We start from the raw sequence: 22482 nt of genomic DNA, 5'->3' as shown, positions 1-22482 counted from the left end.
AAAAGTTATAAAATTACCTGCAAGATTAAATCTTAATACACGAAACAAGGCAATTAAACAATTAATTTTTGAAAAATAAATATGCATCGAGTTATCGGTGCTTTTTTGGGGTGAGTTTTCTTTAAACTCATTCAGAATCAACACTTTAACTGTTCTGGAAATAAAAATAAACCAAAACTTACAGAAGTAAGACTTGAACCATTTCACTATATGTGCAATAAGCCAAAAACTACTCAAATTTCAAGTTCGTTAGATTAGTGTTTGCCATGGCTTCTTTTAAGTGTATTTTAATGATAATGATATTTCTGATCTGCGGGTGTTCGGCAAAAGAGTGTTAGTATATTTTGGTGCATTTCTTTGGAGAACTAACCGATTATTCCTGCAGACAACATCTTCTGTCAATATGATTTGGCCTCCTACTATTTCAAAGAACGTAGTCAGTTCTTTGATTGGAACTTGGACTCCAGGCTTTGCACTCACCTGGTCATTGGTTCTGGTGTAGGTGTGGATGAAGAGACTGGCGAATTAAAGATCACTGACAAACAACTGCTCTTGGAGAAAGGTAAATTGCATTATGTGTTTTCAAAAAATGATTTTATAGATTGGCAATTTCCGATTAATTTCTTTATATTTTTGTAATTTTAAAGCCAAAATAATTTAAATAATAAAATAACAATAATTAAAAAAATGTATTTATTGATTTAAATACCAATTAATATAAGACGCCTTTCGATACAGATTATCCATAATTGCAGAATTCAACTATGAGGAATAATTAAATTCAATCTTCCCAAACATTGCAGACATGCTGAACAGCGTTAAAAATATGAAGACTGATAGCATAAGGAAGGTGATGTTCACCGCCGGTGGATGGCAGGAGGAGTCTAGGGGGTTTTCCAGGATGGTGGCCTCCCCTTCCAGTCGGAACCACTTCTGCACCTCGATGATAGCGTTCATGAATAAGTGGGGATTCGATGGCGTCCAGATAGATTGGCGCTATCCCACGCAGCGCGGCGGTCAGTCGGATGATCGAAAGAACTTTGTGCTCCTGCTGGAGGAGCTGGGATTATCGTAAGTGGGGGCAGGTAGGGCTATATATCATCAATTAAGGATTTCCCCATTCGACAGATTTCGGGAGCATAAGTTTATACTAATGGTGGCTGTGCTTGGGCGAACGGACAAAGGGACCCTGGAGAGTTACAACATCCCGCAGATAGTGAAGAATTGCGACTTTGTTCATCTGATGCTGCACGATGAGCGGGATCCGTACCGCCTGCGTCTGGCCTACAATGCTCCGCTCCTTAGGAATGAAGGTAGCGTAGCCGATGCCATAGAACATTGGATTGAGCACGGAAGGGCACCGCAGAAACTCATCTTGGGCATCCCACTGTTTGTACGTTCTTACACCATGGATAAGAACCGGACAACGGTGGGATCGCCCTGCAAAGGACCCGGCAAAAAGACCAAGTTGTCTCGTAGGTCTGGATTTATGACCTACAACGAATGGTGCGTGCAGGAGTCCAATTGGACGAGGAAGTTCGATCAGGTGGCCAAAGTGCCCTACGCCACGAGGGGAGATCAGTGGGTGAGCTACGAGAACCCACAAAGCATCTGGGCCAAGATGCACCTGCTGCAGAAGCACAAGTTGGGCGGCGCTATGGCCTGGACAGTCGACGTGGATGACTTTCGGGGAGCTTGTGGAGAGCGTCATGGCTTACTTCGCGTAATCTTCTCGGCCCTCGGCGACAAGAATGCCCTCACAACCGAAAAGCCCACCACTGAGGTCAGTGGGCTATGTCCGCAGGATGGATTCTGGCGCGATGGGTGGGACTGTCGGCTCTACTACGAGTGTCGCAACGGGGACAGGATCTACTACGAGTGCCACGAGGGTCAGTACTTCGACGAAGCCCAGTTGATCTGCCGACCGGCCGCTGAGGTCAAGTGTGACAAGGAATTTGTAATCTGGCGACGGGGCATGCCCGTTTACAACTTCAAGAACATGCCGCTGAACCTCAAGATAGTTGACTAGATCCAATAAATACAGATAACTCGATTGGGGAAACAAAGGCTAGCATTTTACTGAGCCGGAGTAATCGCAGCTGTTCGTGTTTAGGTCAAAACTCAGTCCCTTGGGACAGTCAAAACTGTGGGTGTTGCCGCCATTGCAGAAGTAAAATTTGGAGCAGTTCTCCGGGTCACGAACATATCCCTCAGGAGCACCAGCCGGGCAGCAGAACTCTTCATTGGGCTTGTCCTCGTTCGATTCGTTGGTCAAACCAGTAGGAGTTTTGCCGCCGAAGAGCACGCGGTTGATCTCGTGCAGCAGCGGATAGCTCTGCTGGCCACAAGTGCCACGGAAGTCATCCGACTCCAAGGACCAGATCATGATGCCTGCCAGGTGGTGGTCCATCACATACTGCGCCTTGAGCGACAGGCTACGCGCATCCTCGTAGCCCACCCACTGGCGCTGCCTGAAGGCGTAGGGCACCTGTTGCTCGGACTCCCACTTCTGGGTCCACTCCTCCTGCTGCATGAGCTCGCAGAGCTCGTTGTAGCCCAGGACACCTGGTTCGCGGGAGTAATTCCCCGCAATTCCCTTTCCAATATGGGGAGATCCTGGCTGATTGCCCTCGGCGGTGGTCAAGGTGAAGGCGCGTCCGTAGAAGGGCACTCCTAGGACCAGTTTCTCTGGCGGAGCACCTGCCAGCAACCAGTACTTGACTATGGCGTCCACGTTAAGCTGCTGCTTCCGTCCGGTTGAATCGCTGGCATCACTAGCCGCGGCGTACAGGGGAGCATTGATGCCCACCACGTCGTCCCAAGGACCGTGCAGGTCATAGGCCATCACGTTGATCAGATCGAGATACGGAACAATGGCCGGAATGTCGTAAGATATTTCAGCGGAAAACTGGGCTGATCCCACAGCGGCACTGAGCATGAAGCCAAAGGGTTCCAGGCTAGGAATGGGTTACATTTTGTGGTCAAAGTTGCTCACTGAATGCTGCTCAATCATCTCCTTAGCTTACCCCTCTTTTAGCTCCTTCAAAAACGTAATGTAGTTGGAGCGATCCTCGTTCTGCAGACTGTGACGCTGGTCGGGATACTCCCAGTCCAGATCTAGGCCATCGAAACCATGGCGCTGCAAGAACCTGACCACATCGTCCACGAACTTGGCTCGCTTCACGGGATCTCCGGCCACTATAGAGAACCGTTTGGAACCCTCGTTCCAACCACCCACCGCCACCAAAGTCTTGAGCACGGGATTCTTTAGCTTGAGGGCATTGAAGCTTTTGATATTGCCGCGACCAGCGTTATCCTCGAGATCCAAATAGGCGTCAATCACCCGCAGCTGACCCGTCTCCTCGATGCCCAGGAAGGCGTAGATCAAGTGGGTGCACAGGAACGGATCGATGTTCTCCACGCTGAACTTGCCCAGACCAGGTCGATAAACAGACCAAGTTCCATGGTAGCAGACAACATGCTCTGCAAGAGGATTACTCTGATATTCCGGGGTGAAGGGATAACACCTACTTACTTGTGGAGTTCTGCTGTGCGATTGAGTTTGCCCGTCCCATGAGGATTGCCCCGAGGAGCAGCAAAACAAGACAATATCCGTGCCACATTTCTTAATCACTGATTTCATGTAACCCGCAACTCCACGACTTTTATAGCATCACCACGATTATTGATAAGGAAAAATGTATTTGCGGTTTGTTTTTTAAAGGGAAAACATAGTGTTTACACACTTGTTGCTCAGGAGAGCATGGCAAACAACATGGGTCGCCTTGAGGGTCGGGTTCGGGTCTCCAAAGTCAACGGTTAACGATCAACGATAAAACCTAGAACTTCTTGAGCTTGGACAGCTGGTTGTTGCGCCGCAGAGCCATTTTCCTCAGGCGGCGCCAGTACTGCTTGGAATTGGGATCCAGCTCGTCCAGCGGGATGATGCCTTGGGTGTTCAGGGACCACAGCCAGTCGGGATACTCAGCATCCGGTTTGATCTGTAACGAGGCGTGATGTTTGAGCATATATCCTGGCAATTGTTGACAGACTGCTTACCTTTACGTCCTCGCCAGTTTTGAGGTAGTTGCTACCGCACACATAGTTGACCAATTTATTGGCGTCCGTCTCCACGGGAATGATTTTCTTTTCCATAATGGGTCCCAGCTTGCCAAGCTTTTTCTTCTTGCCCGCTTTGGAATTTAGTTACTATTAGTTACATATTTATTAACTAATTCGATCTTTATGTGGAGCTTTACCTGGCGCCGCCGGTTTGACGGCATAACAACGCGTGGAGTTTCCTATCGCTGGAGCTATCAATCGCTGCCTTAACATTTGGAAAGCCGCCGTTAAGTTGCTCATGTTTGCTGTGTTTGATTACTCCTAAGTTATCACTTTAATTGACAAAAAACTGTTAAATTAGTGCAAAGTATTTACAAAACGTTTTGTTGTATAATCTGCAAAATGTGAGTGCGACGTTGCAGCCCTGGCTAGAAAATACGGTCACACTTAAGCAGTCAGCTGTTATATCAAAACAAATAACAATCAAGGGAATTTTTATAAATAATAAGGTATTGCTTAACACATATAGCGCTAATTTTAAAAATTTTAAGATTAACTCAGTACAATAAGAGCTAAACTAAAGATTATTTGTGTCAGTTATTTGAAAAATAAAATTAATATCGGCTGACTGTCATCTCTAACTCGACACCGGCTATAACGAATATTACACAAGTGACAACAGATAGTTTGAATAAAAAGCGTTGGCAAAATGGTGGGACTAAGAATGCCCTCCAACCGAACACTGGGAAACATATGCGTCTACGGCGCCGTGGCCTCCATATCCGCCGTGATGTACATGCGCTGGAAGATGGAGGATCGGGTGAGATCCTGCGAGTACTACAAACTGGCGCTAAAAGCACTGCGAAATCATCGAGGAGCTGTGGGTCTCCTGGGAGAGCCCATCAAGGATTCGGGTATTGATCTGTCTAATGCCAACAACAACTGCAATGCGGAGATGGCGCATTTTGAGGTTTCCGTGCGGGGCAGCAAAGATAAAGGTACACCCATGTATTCCTAATCCAAATACAGATAGTATATAACATATTCAATCCACAGGAACCCTATACTTCTGGGCGTCCCATCAGCCGGATAGAGGCTGGCTGATCGACCGACTGGAGCTGGAAACCAAACTTAATCCCGAAAAGCGCTTCCTGCTCAAGAAATCCGAGGAACTAACCTTCGATCTGCCCGAGAGCCTAAGCAAAGTGCCCGCCCAACAAGTGGATTCCGATGTTATTCTTTCCGAAACAAATCTACTAAATGCCGAAAAAACGGAAAAGCATTCAAAGTAACCAAGAATTCCGATTCAATTAGTTTATTCTCTTTAAATTTGACTAATTCAAGCAATCTTAAATGTTTTATAGTTATGTTATTTTAATTACAAATTTATTGTTTTTATAAAATCAAAGTCTTCAGTTATTGTTTGTCAATATAGAGCTGGCAAAAGGATCAGTGGTTTAGCTTAGTTAATATTCATGCTCATGCTGTAGGTGGTGGTGAACAATCGGGAAAGCAGAAAACTTGAATGGGTGCTCTAATAATAGCGCTTAAAATAGTCGAGAGTCGGCTGTTCGGTGTTCCAAATCGAAGAACTAGCTGGCCCATCTAGAGCGCAGATCTCGTGTTTGATTCGTTTAAAATTAGAATAATACATAGGTCAAAGGACATGATAAAATCCGCGTTTAATGCTCTTTCTTAAACGATAAAGGCGACAATTGGTGGCGATCGTGACTCAGACGAGGCAGCAGTGCATCATCGTTCACCGTCAGGCTAAAGTCATCCAAATGCTTGCAATCAAATTGTCTCCGATCGTAGACGTTATAGTTATGTATATGCACTTTCGTCGTTATATAACACAGTATAAATACACGCTGTCTATATATATAAATGTAGGTATATGTTCGTATGTATATAGCCAATTACAGACATTTTATTTGGCGGGCTGGCGCCTGCCCGCCCTCGTATTCGTATTCCTGCTGCTTCTGTTTGGATGTTGTGGTGTTAATGCTGATGATCGGTTCCTATGCTCGCTTGGCCATGGCAAGTGGAAGACTGTTGGGCCGCTTTGTCGACTGTGTCCGCTCCTCTTCCGCTTGCACCTCCTGGTCTTATTGCGTCTTCAGCTCCTTGCCAATGCTGTACGAGACGATTTTGCTCCAGTCGATCTTGGTCCTGGTGATGGGCAGCTGCCGGCGCATGGCCTTGAAAGTCGTGTCCGACATCGTCTGGTAGTTCTCCGAAATGGCCAGCTGGTACTCGTTCTCGGCCTCCTCGATAAGGCGGATCACCTCCTTGGCCAGCTGCTGCTCGTTGCTGACCACCACGCTCTCGCGGCACTCCTTCGAGGACACCAGCTGTACGTTGCCGTCCTCGTAGTAGTGCACCTGAACCTTTAGCACGCCCTTTAGTTCGGCGGATCCGTTGCCCGCCTGGAAGCTGACATGCCACTGGGAGCGCCATCGGCCGTTCCAGTAGTTCTTCGGCTGGAACTGGTGGTCCTCAATGCAAATTGTCAGGGTGATCTGGTTGCCCTGCGCCTTTCCAAAGACTGAGCTGACCTATCGAGAGAATTTTAGGGTTATAACATGTAGATGATCTACTGGTCAGCTGGGCATACCCCGTGTCTATAGTGACTGGCAGTGTAGGCGAGCGTCTCCAGATCCATGGCGGCCCTCCAGGGCTCCGCGCTGGCATCCGCCTCCACGTCCTGGTAGTCGGAGGCCTCTTTCCGTAGGTGGTCGTATTTGAAGGCTTGCTTTGTGCGCGGATCGTAGAAGCGACCGTTGCCTGGAACGCAATCGCTTATCAGTAAAGGCTTGAGATATCAGCCAAAATGCCAAGCATTTGGAATGTGACTCATGGCGGGGCTTTGTCCGTTTATGGGCATATGCTCGTTGACTACACTCACCCAGATCGTTGTGCTCCGATATGATAGCGTTGTGGTCGGTGCCCTCGATGCGGACCGGGGTCAGCTGGTCCTTGTTGTACTGGGCGAAGGCGTGGCTGGCCCCATCCTTCAGCAGGGTATCGTTTTTCAGGAGCTCACGCACATCGTTGAACACCTCGTTGAACTCGCCGGGCGGCGCGTGCAGGATGAAGTCCGCAACGATGCGCACCTTCTCCGCATCGGTGATCGGGGTCTGCTCCATAGTTCCACTGGGTGATTCACGAATTCGGGGCAGGGGCGGTTGTTTGGTTTGGTCTGATTTCCTGTTCCTTGGGTTCTGGTACTGGCCGGGATCGCTCTGTGTAGTGCTTGGGCGTTGCGGTGTTGCTTTAACTCTTCCTCAACCCTTTTCTTCGGCTCTGCAGCGAGTTGCTATCTTTTTTCTCCGCAATTAATGGGCCAAGACGATGACGATTCGATTCAGTGTTTTTTTTCACTCTGCGCTAGTGATGGACGTTACTTGTGTACCTGTACCTGCTACATTTCACGAGTATTTTTAATGACTGGACTCCACTGCTACAAAAACAGACATGAGAATGGCAAAACGATGGCGGGCCCCTTTGAATTCGTAATAATAATAATAATCAAAAATAAATATTTAATAGCGAAAAATAATCTCCAGGCTTTTCTAAACTTTTTACCTAAACACATTTTTAATACCATACCCGATATGTTAATACCCTTAACTCCTGATTCAAATTTTATGTTAAATGAAATTTTTAGGTTTTAGGCCTTTGAAATCAATGAAATTTTTAGGTCAATAAAACTTAAAAGATTTTATTTAACCAAACGAAATTATCTCCACTGAAATTTATAGTGCTGATGTTTTTTAGCAATTAAATTGACTTTGAATATGAGCATAAGAGTATCTTAACAAATAATAATATATATAAATATTAAATAATGTGGTTAAATTAGAGTCGCTAACTTGAATAAATGAGTTTTACGTATTTAAGTATTTAAATAATCCACAAAAAGCCCATAAAGTATGAATTAGCAATCGCACAGCTCACAAAAGTAAAACATGAAAAAACATATATAATAAAATATGATCCTCAGTTTTTAAGAGAGCTGTCAACCAGTGGTCCGCGGTATAGTATTAAAAGTGATGTGGGGTACCTTATTCCTAGGTACATGTCTACGTATCTTACCAAATTTGGTACTCTAACTTTAGATTTAGTATTTATTTTTAGAAAAGAGGTGTGCTAGAGTTATTTAGGAACTGAAGTATTTTTATAAGTTTAAGGTTAAATTTTTAATTATGTAATTTATTTAATTAATTTAATAATAATAGATACTGCAACTTGAACACAATATATCAACTTTTTGCTTTATAAGGCATATTTGCCAGTGCGTATAAAAATAGCGTAATTCAATTATTGTATCCCCAATTTATTTGCTATTATTGGGACATGTTCCCAATAATTTGTGCAGAAATGGCGTATTACATAACCTAGATAACTAAACTGATGTGTACGTTGTCCCTACCTAGGTATTATCTATACCTTGTTTGGGTCCCAAACACGGTCATTGTCAAAACTGCCATTAACAGAATGTGCTCACGGAATTTTAGCGGGGACTTACTCCGCAGCTAGCGAGGCCTTACACCACAGCGAAAATGCATTAGAGATGGTAAAACATCGATGAATCCTGACAAACATCGATAGAACCTATATTTTGAAAACATCGATGACGTCGATTTTGTATCGAGGCTTTGCCACCTCTGCCGCTCTCCGACCAATTTTTTCTTGATTTTGAATTGAGCGGTTGTCTCGCGCGTCGATCGGAGTTTCGAAACCGTTTCGCTCTTGCAGCTTCGCAGTTTCTCGCGAATTAAGCGACAAAAGTGGGCAAAAATACGTTTTGCGATCTAATTATTGAATTTTATTCGCCAAAGTGTACAAGTCATAACGAAATACCAACGAAAAGTGCCTTTTTTAATCAAGAGTTGGTAACACACATACCAACGCTAGGACTGAAGCACGCACACAAATGCGCGCGCTCAGTGGTGTGCGTGTAACCACTTTTTTACCTGGTCTTACCTGTTTGCGGAGCGAAAGAGAGAGGGCGAGGGAGAAAGAGAGTGTTAAAGCGGATGAGTGAAAGATAAAAGTGAACGAAATATCAGGCAGAGCAGCTGCACCGAAATCGGAATAAGTCGGTCTATAATCACGGGGCGAACTGTACGAGTTCGATTTCGATTGAATTGAATTGATAATTGATAATTGAGCGGTTGCCATGAAAATGCAGTCCAAACAAACGGCACACTGAGAGAAACAAGAGAAGTGCAAATAGAAATAGAAGTGGCAATACAAACAGAGCACGTAAAAGTAAAAGGTGTGCCAAAGTGTGAGTGAGTGGACAGAATAATACTGGGTGATTCACAAAGAAGTGCTCAAAAGTAGTGGTCCGGCTGAAAAAGAGAGTCAGAGATGGCGGATCGCCGCTAAGGAGCATGTCCACCAGTGTCCAGCGATTGTCCAGTAGCTACTGCATTATCATGTCGGTGACCCAACAGGCCGGCGTCCTCAATCCCGCCCAGCAACAGACGCACCAGCAGCACAAGCGGAAATGCCGCGACCTCGGCCGGCGACTAATCCCCGCGAGACCGCTCCTGGCCGTCCTCGTGGCGCTCAGTGTCCTGTCACCCGCCCTCGCAATTCTTTCGCCGCCGGACAAGACCTCCTTCCGCGACAACCGAAAGCCCGCCTTCAAGAACTGTGCCGGATACGCTCCGAAGGTCAAGGAGGAGCAGCCGGAGAACACCTACGTGCTCACCGTGGAGGCTGCCGACCCCGATCCCGATCAGGTCATTCGCTACAGTCTCGTCCAGTCGCCGTACGAGCGGCCCAAGTTCTTCATCAACCCCAGCTCGGGCGTGATCACCACCTCCCACACCTTCGACCGCGATGAGCCGATCCACGAGAAGTTCGTCTTCGTCACTGTTCAGGCCACGGATAATGGGCTGCCCCCGTTGGACGACGTCTGCACCTTCAACGTGACCATCGAGGACATCAACGACAATGCTCCGGCATTTAACAAGGCTCGCTACGACGAGTCCATGTCGGAAAATGCCCAGGTGAGTGTGGCCCTTGGACTAAACTGGAGTTGGCTCACTCTGCCCGCCATTGCTTGCCAAATTCGTGGACCCCGGATTACTGCGGTTTGGCCAAGTAAGTGGGTCGGTGTCGGAGTGATGTCATTCCGTTCGATTTCGTCCCCCTCTGCCGTCATGTCATACACCTAGCTTAATTGTGTTATTGAACTTAGAAAAAACGAGACCAGGAATTTAAAGTTTTGTACTGAGGAATTTAGTTTAAAACTTGGAAACCTAAGGCAGAATAGGCTAAATACAGAAAAAGTTATCCAAAAGCTTTTAAAATTGTATATTTTCAAACGAAATAAATGTATTTCTATGTTGAAGCTAAAAGTACACACTCGAAAACATAACAAACAAGAATTTTATAATTTTATTGCGATTATATATGATTAGAATTGAATAGAGAATATTTAAATGGTCATGAAGAAATTATAAAAATCGTAACAATTTTCATACTTTTTTGTAATAAATGTACTTTTGCGACAATTCCAAAACATTTTTAGTTAAAAGGAAAATTTTTGTGTTTGACTACTGGTATTTATGTGCTATTCCAACTACCAACATCCGTCCATCGCCCACCTGCCCACTTTAAAAGACAGACGCCCCAACTGTCGCACGTCCTGCAGTCCATGCAGCCTTAATTAACCATTCGGCCAGTTCATGGGCGAACATCTTCATGGGCGGAACTAGTTTTCGCTTGGCGTAGGAGGGCGACCACTTAGAGACGAGTTTTGGGTTCATTGCTCGCCCGGCTCGATACTAGAAACCTTGAAACCCTTTCCAACGCCCTGGGCCGCCTTTTCTTTTTCGCCATTTCCATGTTTGCGACTAGAAAAACTTGTCGTCCAGCCAAATAACAAAGGGCAAGCCCACGAGGCATACCCTGAAAACTAATTTTAGCTTAAATACATGTTAGGGTATAATAGTTTGTGTAAAATTTTCCCAAAAATTTCTACAAACTTCTTAAAATACTCTGCAAACGTAACAGCTAATGATTACTTTTACTAAAGACTAGAGATTATAGTAAAACACTTCACAAACGTATTAAGAAGATAAGTTTTAAGTTTCTAAAAATTTACTTTTATTCGTTAATATAATAAAAAACTGTTAGGCGTATTTTAGACAAATTTCCTTAAAACTTATTACATAATTTTCATTTGTTCAATAAACAAAAAGATATTAACGATTCGGCATCCCTAATCCCTAATACCATCAAAGGAATACTATACCAGAAAGTTCTTAACGTCGAATGCCTGCCTTCCCTTTTCTAATTTCCTCTTTTTTTTTGCCGCTGCTATTTTAAGCAAAGCTCTGTAGCAGCAAAATTTCCGCGAAAAGGTTTCAGTTAAACTTAGGCTTTTGCTCAGATAGCATTGAAGGAAAGGTGGTTGAAGGAAGTAGAGCGGAGACATGTGTTTGATCCTGATTTGGGCAAACTTGCAGGAAAGTTGGACTAGCGGAAGGAAAAGAGAAACCCCCAAAAATGTTTTGCTTTATCTTTACCTTTTACTTGCAGCCCGACGCGGTGGTGATGTCTATCAGTGCCAGCGATTTCGACGATGGAAACAATAGTTTGGTCGAGTACGAGATTCTGCGGGAGCGTGACTTCCAGTACTTCAAGATCGACAAGGAGTCGGGAATTATCTATCTAAATCGACCAATTGACAAGCGACCCGGCCAGTCGTATGCGATAAATGTTCGGGCTTACAACGTTGTCCCCGATCCGCCGCAGGATGCGCGGACCGAAGTGCGCATCCGGGTGGTGGAGTCCTCGATCAAGCCCCCGTCCTTTGTGAACCCCATCGACACACCCATCTACCTGAAGGAGAATCTCAAGAACTTCACACATCCGATCGCCACATTACGGGCAGTATCCAATATGCCAGATAAACCGGAGGTGATCTTTGAGCTAAATACTGGCCGAACAGAGCAGACGAACAGCAAAAACACTTTCGTGTTCAATCAGATCGGCAACGAGGTGACCATAAGCCTGGGCAAAACGCTAGATTACGAGGCCATCACGGACTACACGCTCACCATGATTGTGCGTAACACCCACGAACTGGGCACGGAGCATCAGATCAAAATCCAGGTGGAGGATGTAAACGATAACATTCCCTACTACACGGAGGTGAAATCGGGCACGATTTTGGAGAACGAACCGCCCGGCACACCTGTGATGCAAGTGCGCGCCTTCGACATGGACGGCACTTCGGCTAATAATATTGTTTCCTTCGAGCTGGCGGACAACCGAGAGTATTTCACTATCGATCCCGATACGGGCAACATCACCGCTTTGACAACTTTCGATCGCGAGGAGCGTGATTTCTACAACGTGAAGGTGATTGCCAGCGACAATTCACCGTCGAGTTTGTTTGATAATGGCGAGCCAAACCGTGGCCACCAGGTGTTTCGCATTTCCATTGGCGACAAGAACGACCACAAGCCGCACTTCCAGCAGACAAAATATCTGGCGGAGAGGCTTGCTCGAGGACGCCAACACCAATACCGAGGTGATTGAGGTGAAGGCCGAGGACGAGGACAACGCTTCACAGATCCTCTACAGCATCGAGGGCGGCAACGAGGGCGACGCCTTTAAAATCGGCCTTAAGACCGGCAAGATCACGGTCAATCAAAAGTTAGACTACGAAACGATCACGGAGTACGAGCTGAAGGTGCGGGCCTTCGACGGAATTTACGACGACTACACCACGGTGGTGATTAAAATCGAGAATGTAAACGACAACCCTCCGGTTTTTAAGCAGGACTACAGCGTCACCATTCTGGAGGAGACCACCTACGACGACTGCATCCTTACAGTGGAGGCCTACGACCCGGACATAAAGGATCGCAACGCCGATCAGCATATTGTTTATTCGATGCACCAGAACGATGGCAATCGCTGGACCATCGACAACAGCGGCTGCCTGCGGTTGGTCAAGACGCTGGACCGCGATCCACCCAACGGCCACAAAAACTGGCAGGTGCTGATCAAGGCCAACGACGAGGATGGGGTGGGCACCACGGTCAGTAAGCTGAAGGAGGTGACGATCACGTTGAAGGACATCAACGATAACGCTCCGTTCCTGATAAATGAAATGCCCGTCTACTGGCAGGAGAACCGCAATCCCGGCCATGTGGTGCAGTTGCTTGCCAATGACTACGACGACACTCCGGGGGCGGGAAACTTTACCTTCGGCATCGACAGCGAGGCCTCGCCGGACATCAAGACGAAGTTCAGCATGGACGGGGACTTTCTGCACGCCAACGTGCAGTTCGATCGGGAGGCCCAGAAGGAGTACTTCATCCCCATCCGCATCAGTGACTCTGGCGTGCCGCGGCAGAGTGCGGTGAGCATTCTGCACCTGGTGATTGGCGATATCAACGACAATGCCATGAGTGAGGGCTCGTCGCGCATCTTCATCTACAATTACAAGGGGGAGGCGCCGGAAACCGACATTGGTCGCGTTTTCGTGGACGACCTGGATGACTGGGACCTGGAGGATAAGTACTTTGAGTGGAAGGACCTGCCGCACGACAAGTTTCGGCTGAATCCCAGCACGGGAATGATCACCATGCTAGTGCACACCGCCCAGGGAGAATACGATCTCCAGTTTACAGTGACCGAGGAGTCAATGTTCGTGCCCCGTCACTCCGTGGATGCCGATGTCACCGTGGTGGTTCGAGAGTTGCCTGAAGAGGCGGTGGACAAGAGTGGCAGCATCCGATTCATAAACATAACCAAGGAGGAGTTTATATCAGTGCCACGCGACTTTCGGTCGCCTGATGCTCTTTCCCTCAAGGATCGCCTACAGCACTCTCTGGCCAAGCTGTTCAATACCTCGGTAGCCAACGTGGACGTGTTCACGGTGCTTCAAAATGAGAATCAGACGCTCGATGTGCGCTTCTCCGCCCACGGCTCGCCGTTCTATGCCCCGGAAAAGCTAAACGGCATAGTGGCCCAGAATCAGCAGCGTTTGGAGAACGACCTGGACCTGCAGATGCTAATGGTGAATATCGACGAGTGTCTGATCGAGGGGTTCAAGTGCGAGGAGTCGTGCACAAATGAGCTGCACAAGAGCTCGGTTCCGTACATGATCTACTCGAACACCACCTCGTTTGTGGGCGTGAACGCCTTTGTCCAGGCGCAATGCGTCTGCGAGGCACCTTTGATGACACGTTGCCTGAATGGAGGAAGCCCGAAGCTTGGCGAGAACGACGTGTGTACCTGCACAGACGGTTTCACCGGACCCCACTGCGAACTCGTTTCCGTTGCCTTCTACGGCACCGGTTATGCCTTCTATGAGCCCATCGCCGCCTGCAACAACACAAAGATTAGCTTGGAGGTCACGCCCCAGATTGACCAGGGTCTGATCATGTACCTGGGACCTCTAAACTTTAATCCTCTGCTGGCAATCTCGGATTTCCTAGCTCTGGAGCTCGATAATGGCTATGTGGTTCTGACTGTGGACTACGGATCGGGTGCAATACGGCTTCGGTATCAGCACATTAAGATGGTGACAGACCGCACCTACCAAGTGGACATCATCCTGCAGCGTACTAGCATAGAGATGATAGTGGACAACTGCCGCCTGTCAACGTGCCAGTCTTTGGGTGCCCCAGTCGGCCCTAATAAGTTCTTAAATGTGAATGCCCCGCTGCAGCTGGGCGGTACCCCGGTGGACTTGGAACAGTTGGGAAGGCAACTAAATTGGACCCATGTGCCCAGCCAGAAAGGATTCTTCGGGTGCATTCGTAATCTGACGATCAACGAGCAGACCTACAATCTGGGAATGCCCTCAGTTTTCCGGAACATCGACAGCGGCTGTCAGCAGTCCGTGGCCGTGGCATTCAGCTTCGGAATCGATCGCAACTTCATCATCGCCATCATCGTCTGCCTCGCGCTACTGCTGATCATCCTGCTGGCCGTCGTGGTTCAGAAGAAGCAGAAGAACGGATGGCACGAGAAGGACATCGATGACATTCGCGAGACGATCATCAACTACGAGGACGAGGGTGGCGGTGAGCGGGATACGGACTACGACCTGAATGTTCTGCGCAGCCAGCCCTTCTACGAGGAGAAGCTCTACAAGGATCCGCATGCCCTGCAGGCGAGCATGCGCGACCCCAACGACATACCGGACATCGCCGACTTCCTGGGCGACAAGAAGGAGAACTGCGACCGGGACGTGGGCGCCACCACCGTGGACGATGTGCGGCACTACGCGTACGAGGGTGACGGCAACTCCGACGGCAGCCTCTCGAGCCTAGCGTCCTGCACCGACGACGGCGATCTCAACTTCGACTACCTGTCCAACTTTGGACCGCGCTTCCGCAAACTGGCCGACATGTACGGCGAGGAGCCATCGGACACCGACTCCAACGTGGACGACGACCAGGGCTGGCGCATATAGAAATCTTGGCCAGCCACAGGGTTGAAGATGACGTAGAAATGAAAAGACTTTTTATATACTAAGAGTTGTACGGATGTTGATAGTGGCGGGACGAGGCGCCGGCCTAGCCGGCCCCAAAGTCGATTCAAGAGAGATATATATATATGGGTAAACTATATATATTATATATATACATATATTTTTATGGAGGAGTATTGCAAGGGCCCAGGGGAACACGTTTTTGTTTTTTGTTTTGTAAATGCAAAAAGTGATCTTGATCTTACGTAAACGAACTATATTAACTAAAGCTAACACTAATGTAGCCAAGCAACTGCGAACAAACCACAAAATTCTGCAGAACTGTTATTGCTTCGATTCCACATATTAGGTAAAACACAATAATATATTGAAACTAAACAGCGACCGAAATATTCCTATAAAGAGAATTCGAAATCAGTATGCATTTTTCATTGCATAAAAATACATTACACCAACACTAGATAGTAGTTAAATTAAGAATTTATGTTAGCTGAAAATGCATTACACAACGTAATACGAAGAATTATATCGCGTGAGAGCCTAGACAAGACAGATCTTCAATTAGAATTCGTTGGAACTTCCGAACTAAAAGAAATTTACACTAAATCAAAGGGTAACTCAATTTGATAAGACAAGTCGGTACATCTAAGTTAACACTTTAATCGTAATTTATCTAGAAATATAGACCCCATCAATATCAGTATAAGTTCTTAGGGTTGTCTCCTAGTACATGTATAAATCAGTTGAACCTTATTTAAGCTCTTCGAATCGAGGGAGACCTTAACTCTCCCTGTAATGTGTGCAGCTATATCTATGTTATATTAAAAGGGATATAATATATATATATATATATATAAATATAGAAACATACATATATGTAAGTGAAAATGTTCAATAAATCAATGCGATATGTATTTTTGTAAGTCTTTTTCCGTATTTACTAAGACTCAAGTAAGCCGAAAGGGGGACATTTTTTACATGCCAAGGCGAACCAACATAACAGTGAAAAGCTGAAATACTTTATTTATATATAGTACATATTAATTAATTGTATAATTTACAACAAACGAAAGAGCCACACAAACACACAGTAATTGTGTTAAAATAAAAAACATAATAAAATCGAATATATTTCTGTGTGTTGATCATTTAACGGGCGAGATAAGCGGTTGAGGAAGCGCCTCATACTTGAAAACGTAAAGTTCGATCGGAGGTGCCACATAGAACCGGACATCTTTTATAGGCCGCTAGCCCGTAAAGCTCCGCTCCCTGGATTTTTATTAGAACTAATGAAAATGTACACAAGTGCTCCAGCTAGCTATGCTTGCTCTTCGCCAGACACACATAAATACATATGTGCCTGTTGGTATATAGGCATGAACGTATATAAATGGTAAGTCATTGACTGAGGCGTCGGCGAGCGCTACTGTAAACTGTAACCGGAGGAAAAGCGTCATTATCTTATCAGCGGAAAGTAGGTTACGCTCGCCTTTGGATTCGTTCGTTCGGTTTGAACAAAATCGATTGCGGCACAAGTCAATGAAAAAAATTGGAGCGGTTCAATGGGTAAACGAGCGGCAAATGGAAACGAAAATGTGTATTGATTAGAGCAGGTGCAGTTTACTTCTCTTCAGCTGCACTTTTGTATCTGTGATCGCTGACGCAGAGATCTTCATTAAGATTTGCATGTCTGATATGTGAAGGAATCTTTATCTGTTAGATATGACTTTGGGTCAGACGGATATAATGCAGCTGCTGTCTGGATGTCCTCTTAAGCGGAAGATTAATGACTCGAGGTGCGTATGAAAATACTTATTATACTTAAAACCAAATTGAATTAGAACTTCTGAATATTTAAAGCGTCAAAAGCATTTCTTAATTTGTTTTGAAGCCCAAAAGAGCTTATAAGAGTTTTAAATTCCAGGGATTCAATTCAATTTCAATGGATTCTTCAAACATATCAACATTTTGAAAGCCACCGAAGTCAAAAGAAACTTGAGGCGGCCTTCAAGTGTCTTTCACTTTAAAAAAAAGGGATCAGCATGTATAGATGTCAAGGGTCCATCAAATATTCAAATTTCCGATCAATTAAATGCATGCTCAAGTATGAAGCACTTCGAAGCAAGCGGATCAGTTTTTTGGTCTCGAAAATGTGTACATTGCGGAAATGCCCGACAGAAAAAATCGATCTGACGACGACAGATGACTTTTCAATTTCGGAGTTAAGGCTTGAATTCCAGCAGAAAAAAAAACGGCAGTAATTTGTGCCGGACATGCCGACGTGAGGTTTCACCGGCAACATGTGGCTCCGGGCCGAATAACCAAAGGAAGCGCAGAGAACAGGCGAAAATCGGCAAGAAAAATGGTTGAGTAATCAAATAACCTCTTCTGGCTACCTGCGCAGCTGCAGCTGCCAACGCACTCCTCAGGTGTGTATGGGCCCGATTCTGTGGCCCCTGGGATGTTTGGCCAGTGGATTAACATGGCAGGGCCAGGGCGGAGGAATCCCGCGGAGGTGAAGAGGCAGGCAGGGTCGGAAGAACCCAAGCCAAGATGAGAGCTAAGACTTGGCTACCTGGGCTCACTCACACGCAGCTACAGATACTCTCGCGTTCAGATATACAGATACAGGTACTCAGATAACTCACCTTGACGCCAACGCCAGCCAATGTACGAGATACACAGATACTCACCCATACGCGGGCAAATTTTAACGGAAAAATGAAAGCAAATCTTTGTAAGCAACTTGGCTTGCTAATGCTAGCTTGAGGAAAAACCAGTATTTCTGAAACGGCTCCGATCGAGGTGTGTATCTGTTGGATGCTGTCTCTCCACGGACTTCTCTTCGGCTGGTCTGCCTGAGCTCAGGTCGTGGAGTCTCTCTTTGAGTTCAAGTTCCATTCCCCAGCCTTCAAACATCTTCGCACCCCACTCAACCCAACTCGAACCCTCGCTTAGGACTCGACTGTGGATACAGAAATACCAACTGACCCAAAGGGTTTCGCATTCTGAGTTTTTTCGATGGCAGAGCTATCACTTTGTTGTTCATGTTAATGTTTATTAAATGGCTTGATTTTGTATTATTTTATTATTATTTTGGGAGTGTATTGGGTACTAGTACTTGTTAAAATTTTTATTACACCTAGTAATTTTAGTGTGCTTTTAAAAACAATTATGCATGCCAAACATATATCTGCCTGTCATATTATTTAATTGCCTAATATAAAAACAAAATTTATTTATACTTCCCAAGTAATAACATAAGTGATAAATTAAATTTTATATTGATTTACCCATTTTTTTAAACAAATATTTGCAAATCGTAAGCATCGAATCAATAAGCTCCATTTTCCTCTGCTAATCTTTGAGTATTTGAATTTTTTTCGCATTAATCCACTCAGCTCCAGGCCACTCAACTCTTTTTCTTTCTGTCACGCACGAATCGAACAACTCCCGCGACGTTCTGCAGAAACAGAAAAACAAAAAAGTTACAGATACTTCCACAGCTGCAGATGGATACGTATTGATGGGGCACGTCTTAACGTTTTACTACCTGTTGATGGGGAAGATGCCGCTGCCAAGGTCTTGCTTTGATTAATTACGGTGGAACGGAGTACAGCGGAATGTCCATGGATGAACAGTCGAATGCATGGCGGCCAAGATGCCTATTAACACTCGCTGACTATCCATCACAGTTTCAATTACCAATTTGACCAGACAGACTGACTACATTGATTTGAATTATTGCAGAAGGCACCGCAATAATCACTAATATAATAGCCAGTTCATAACACTCACAAGTGAGTGAGTGAGTAATACATATAAATTGAAGTTTAGATGTTTTAAGGACTTATTTATATTTGCAATAGGTGCAAGGGTATATAAACTTCGGCTAAATTAATGACCGTTAAGTACTGTCGCATCAGAAATTTAGATTGCTCTTCTTTTATATCCTACTGTATACAAATTTGGCAAACTTTAATCAGAACAGATGCTAGAACTTGGGTTAAAACACCTTCTCCGCCCATTTCCGTTCGACAGAGACTAGCCAAAGGTGTTCTCAGGGAAACTAAATGGTTTCCAGATGATCCAAAGTGTTTTGCAAATTAATTCCTCCCTCATCCGGCGGCGGCAACGTCTTTCTCGTGACCCCAGCGGTTTGGGAGTTGACCAACTCCAGCCCGAACTGCTCCTCTGGGCTGTTCTCCTCCAATGAGCACGCACTGCCAGAACCCATGGGAAAATGCAGCTCGGATCTGGGCGGAATATGCACTTGCATGATATATGGCGACCGCAAACGGTTTCCCTTGCCCATCTTATCACCATGACGCCTTCTACGGCACTAATAACTCTATGAAGACGGCTACGTGGCTTCTGTGCTAAAACGCTTATTAGTTGCCGCCGATCCCTCGGCCAGTCGGAATGCATAATGATTGTGGCTGCCGCTCATAAAGGGAAATTTTCGAAAAGAAGACGATAAAATGCTGACCATCGGGACGTGCCCGTTTGCAGTCGATTCTTTGCGATTATCGATGCCCGGCACGTAGTCGCGCCTGATTTGTGGCGATCAGCAGGGATCGCCAACACTCGTGGCAGAAATAATAGGCACGGGATTAGGAGGAAAAGTAACCCCCTCGAAAAACCGATGTTCGGAATGCAGAAAAAAACAAGAAACGAGGTGAGCAAATTCACACTCTACCACAGACTCATACCTATTGTTTTTCTTGTCTCTGGCTTCCAATTTGGGTTTCAGTGCAGGTGCTTTGTCTCCATTACCCTGGCCATCGCTCGACCGAAAGCTGAAACACTTTGGAAACATATTGCAATCACAGCAGAAAATATGGTCTTAAACTAGTTTCGCCACGTTTTCGCTGAAATTGAGACCAGCACTTGACTTGACACTAACGCTGGCCAAATACCGCAGTTGGCAAAACAGTCTAAACAAAAAAAGAAATGAGCAAAACAAAAAACAAACGACTCCAAACTTCGAGCATCAGCAAAAAAGGAAAGAAGAAAGCTTAAAGATGTATTCCCGTAGGAAATAAAATGTAAGTCAAGATAAATATTTTAAGTTTTTGGTGATATTTTCTTTTTAAATATAGTTTTGATATTTAAATAGTAACTTAAATTATATACTTTTAATCTGTTAAGAAAGGCTGTAAAATCATACTCAAATACTATACCATTGGCTTATAAAACTTGGATAAGCTTAGGTGTTCATTAGTTATACAAAGAGTTCAAGGAAATTTTAATTAATTTTTGGCACAAATCTCTCCACTCCCAAATGTTTTATCTCCCTCATTTATATTGCCAATTATCATCCGCTGCCAATCTAATCGATTGCTTTTTGGCTGAAAGCCCACGAAATTAAACATATTGTTCATAGTACACACATTCATTAGGCATGACATAATATTTGATGGAAACAAAAGCGGAAATACGGGAACGTAAACCAACTGGCGATATCTCGGAGTAAAGCCTGTTATAGCAATGGAAACATATTGTAGTTTACTATATTTGCCCAAAAACAAAATCACGAGTAAGGAGCGGTACGCTAGAAAGTATGACTAAAACATATTTTACCGCAGAAGGGTGGCATTTGGTGTCGGTGGTGGTTGGAAAAATGCACTCCCAGGCTGTAAAGCAAAAACTACCAAACAAAACAAAGGGCAAAACTCGAATGGGGGACAGCGAGAACAATAAAATTAAAATGAAACTTCGCTGGAAACCCTACAAGTGAAATATGACCCTAATACAACTGTGTGGCTGTCTGTCCGTCCAATGGCAGGGGAACAATATCAACCCTCTCCTTCTCCTCCCCCAAAATCCAGAGCAGGAATAAACTGGGTCTCCAAACTCCGATCGAAACTGCAGGAAGAACCACCCCCGGAACATGACAAAGGTGAATTGTTCAGTGCCCAATGACAACTGCTCGGGTTCCGATCCCAATTGATAAGCACCAAGCACTAAGCACCGCATGAAATATGGGGTCTGCTGAACTGGAATGCATTCATTTGGTTTCGACATTCCAGACGAGCGGGTTGGAGAACCTATCTATTCTCGTTTGGAGATTGCACCATGTATGCGCTAGATAGTGGATATCTTTTTGTGTGTTCCCGACAATTGTTTGATAAATGGCGCGCTCAGATAGTAAGCTTCCTCAAATCTCTTTGAACATAAATATTTATTCACAATAAAAAATTTGCCAACACTGCACTTCTCTGATGATCATCGGAAAAGCACGTCCGTGGCAGACAAAAGAAATTGGATATAGCTTAAATCTGCAAAAAGTTTTCATTTGATTTTGTTCTTTGTGTATGAGAATTATAGACAGTCACTAACACCTTTGATAAAATACTCTAAAGTATGATACATAAATTTGTAAATTTGTTGTTATAAAAAAACAATTGGTACCTAAACTTTTAATCAAACTTCCCTCTTGTTTTTTTATGTATTATCTTACTTTAAAAATTAAAAAACTACGAAAATGTGTACTAATCTTTATAAGCATACATAAAAGAAAAGTAGACTGGTATGAATATAACATTTTGCATACTAAACTATTAAGAGACCTAGGTATAGAACGGAAAATATCATCTTTGGTCGAGTAGATATATCAAAATGTTGTGCATACCTAGGAAAATGGAAGGGGCTTTGATAATTGCTATACCTTATTTTCCTGACAGCTAAAAATAAAAGGTACGATTCGACCAGCAGCAATGCAGAATTGGAGCAACAAGCTGCTGCCGGCGATGGCGGGTCAGGCCAAAAAGCCAACCTAAAGCCAAAGCCAGAGACAAAAAGCAGACACAAAGCTAAAGCAACGGCAGCAGCCAGTCGACATTACCAATAAATCGACCGAAAAAAGCGACGGCAAAGAAGGCATTGACACAAAAGTTTCGTTTTACGGGCAAAAGGTGACGACTGCTCGACTGTTCGAC

The 22482-nt window shown here is 45.1% G+C and overlaps 6 protein-coding genes across 6 annotated transcripts; 3 read left to right on the top strand and 3 right to left on the bottom strand.

Moving 5' to 3' along the window:
- Positions 1-104: 104 nt before the first annotated feature.
- Positions 105-2066, top strand: LOC128256077 (chitinase-3-like protein 1). The gene is made up of 4 exons (XM_052986140.1): positions 105-333; positions 386-562; positions 804-1071; positions 1129-2066. The coding sequence occupies exons 1-4, from the start codon at positions 267-269 to the stop codon at positions 2027-2029; spliced, it is 1413 nt and encodes a 470-aa protein (XP_052842100.1). The 5' UTR covers positions 105-266; the 3' UTR covers positions 2030-2066.
- Positions 2054-3675, bottom strand: LOC128256075 (chitinase-3-like protein 1). The gene is made up of 3 exons (XM_052986137.1): positions 3536-3675; positions 3027-3483; positions 2054-2957 (listed from the first exon to the last, which is right to left on the bottom strand). The coding sequence occupies exons 1-3, from the start codon at positions 3621-3623 to the stop codon at positions 2069-2071; spliced, it is 1434 nt and encodes a 477-aa protein (XP_052842097.1). The 5' UTR covers positions 3624-3675; the 3' UTR covers positions 2054-2068.
- A 7-nt stretch (positions 3676-3682) lies between these two features.
- Positions 3683-4484, bottom strand: LOC128256086 (39S ribosomal protein L54, mitochondrial). Its single transcript, XM_052986149.1, has 3 exons — positions 4260-4484; positions 4060-4193; positions 3683-4001 (listed from the first exon to the last, which is right to left on the bottom strand). The coding sequence occupies exons 1-3, from the start codon at positions 4360-4362 to the stop codon at positions 3840-3842; spliced, it is 399 nt and encodes a 132-aa protein (XP_052842109.1). The 5' UTR covers positions 4363-4484; the 3' UTR covers positions 3683-3839.
- A 102-nt stretch (positions 4485-4586) lies between these two features.
- LOC128256083 (uncharacterized) lies at positions 4587-5477 on the top strand. Its single transcript, XM_052986147.1, has 2 exons — positions 4587-5060; positions 5119-5477. Exons 1-2 carry the CDS (start codon positions 4772-4774, stop codon positions 5352-5354), a joined length of 525 nt encoding a protein of 174 aa, XP_052842107.1. The 5' UTR covers positions 4587-4771; the 3' UTR covers positions 5355-5477.
- LOC128256081 (F-actin-capping protein subunit alpha) lies at positions 5362-7463 on the bottom strand. The gene is made up of 3 exons (XM_052986145.1): positions 6971-7463; positions 6680-6849; positions 5362-6620 (listed from the first exon to the last, which is right to left on the bottom strand). Exons 1-3 carry the CDS (start codon positions 7209-7211, stop codon positions 6171-6173), a joined length of 861 nt encoding a protein of 286 aa, XP_052842105.1. The 5' UTR covers positions 7212-7463; the 3' UTR covers positions 5362-6170.
- A 1284-nt stretch (positions 7464-8747) lies between these two features.
- LOC128256068 (DE-cadherin) lies at positions 8748-16668 on the top strand. The gene is given in 3 exon segments (XM_052986121.1): positions 8748-10088; positions 11626-12591; positions 12593-16668. Coding segments are annotated over 3 exon segments (4521 nt in total). The 5' UTR covers positions 8748-9464; the 3' UTR covers positions 15524-16668.
- Positions 16669-22482: the final 5814 nt, after the last annotated feature.

This window comes from Drosophila gunungcola (genome assembly GCF_025200985.1).
Source record: "Drosophila gunungcola strain Sukarami chromosome 2R unlocalized genomic scaffold, Dgunungcola_SK_2 000013F, whole genome shotgun sequence".
NCBI classification, from domain to species: domain Eukaryota; kingdom Metazoa; phylum Arthropoda; class Insecta; order Diptera; family Drosophilidae; genus Drosophila; species Drosophila gunungcola.
Note: the sequence above shows the minus strand (reverse complement) of the source record. Positions and strands in the feature narration are given on the sequence as shown.

Bases quoted from the DNA above. Each gene is read 5' to 3' on its own strand.
- LOC128256075 (XM_052986137.1), bottom strand. From the start codon at position 3,623: ATGTGGCACGGATATTGTCTTGTTTTGCTGCTCCTCGGGGCAATCCTC. The intron at 3,484-3,535 runs GTAAGTAGGTGT...ATCCTCTTGCAG, and splicing joins CGCACAGCAGAACTCCACAA to AGCATGTTGTCTGCTACCAT. The intron at 2,958-3,026 runs GTAAGCTAAGGA...ACCCATTCCTAG, and splicing joins TTGAAGGAGCTAAAAGAGGG to CCTGGAACCCTTTGGCTTCA.
- LOC128256077 (XM_052986140.1), top strand. From the start codon at position 267: ATGGCTTCTTTTAAGTGTATTTTAATGATAATGATATTTCTGATCTGC. The intron at 334-385 runs GTTAGTATATTT...TTATTCCTGCAG, and splicing joins CGGGTGTTCGGCAAAAGAGT to ACAACATCTTCTGTCAATAT. The intron at 563-803 runs GTAAATTGCATT...CAAACATTGCAG, and splicing joins ACAACTGCTCTTGGAGAAAG to ACATGCTGAACAGCGTTAAA.
- LOC128256081 (XM_052986145.1), bottom strand. From the start codon at position 7,211: ATGGAGCAGACCCCGATCACCGATGCGGAGAAGGTGCGCATCGTTGCG. The intron at 6,850-6,970 runs GTGAGTGTAGTC...ATTGCGTTCCAG, and splicing joins ATCGGAGCACAACGATCTGG to GCAACGGTCGCTTCTACGAT. The intron at 6,621-6,679 runs GTATGCCCAGCT...TTCTCTCGATAG, and splicing joins CCAGTCACTATAGACACGGG to GTCAGCTCAGTCTTTGGAAA.
- LOC128256083 (XM_052986147.1), top strand. From the start codon at position 4,772: ATGGTGGGACTAAGAATGCCCTCCAACCGAACACTGGGAAACATATGC. The intron at 5,061-5,118 runs GTACACCCATGT...TTCAATCCACAG, and splicing joins GCGGGGCAGCAAAGATAAAG to GAACCCTATACTTCTGGGCG.
- LOC128256086 (XM_052986149.1), bottom strand. From the start codon at position 4,362: ATGAGCAACTTAACGGCGGCTTTCCAAATGTTAAGGCAGCGATTGATA. The intron at 4,194-4,259 runs GTAAAGCTCCAC...TAAATTCCAAAG, and splicing joins CGTCAAACCGGCGGCGCCAG to CGGGCAAGAAGAAAAAGCTT. The intron at 4,002-4,059 runs GTAAGCAGTCTG...GCCTCGTTACAG, and splicing joins AAACTGGCGAGGACGTAAAG to ATCAAACCGGATGCTGAGTA.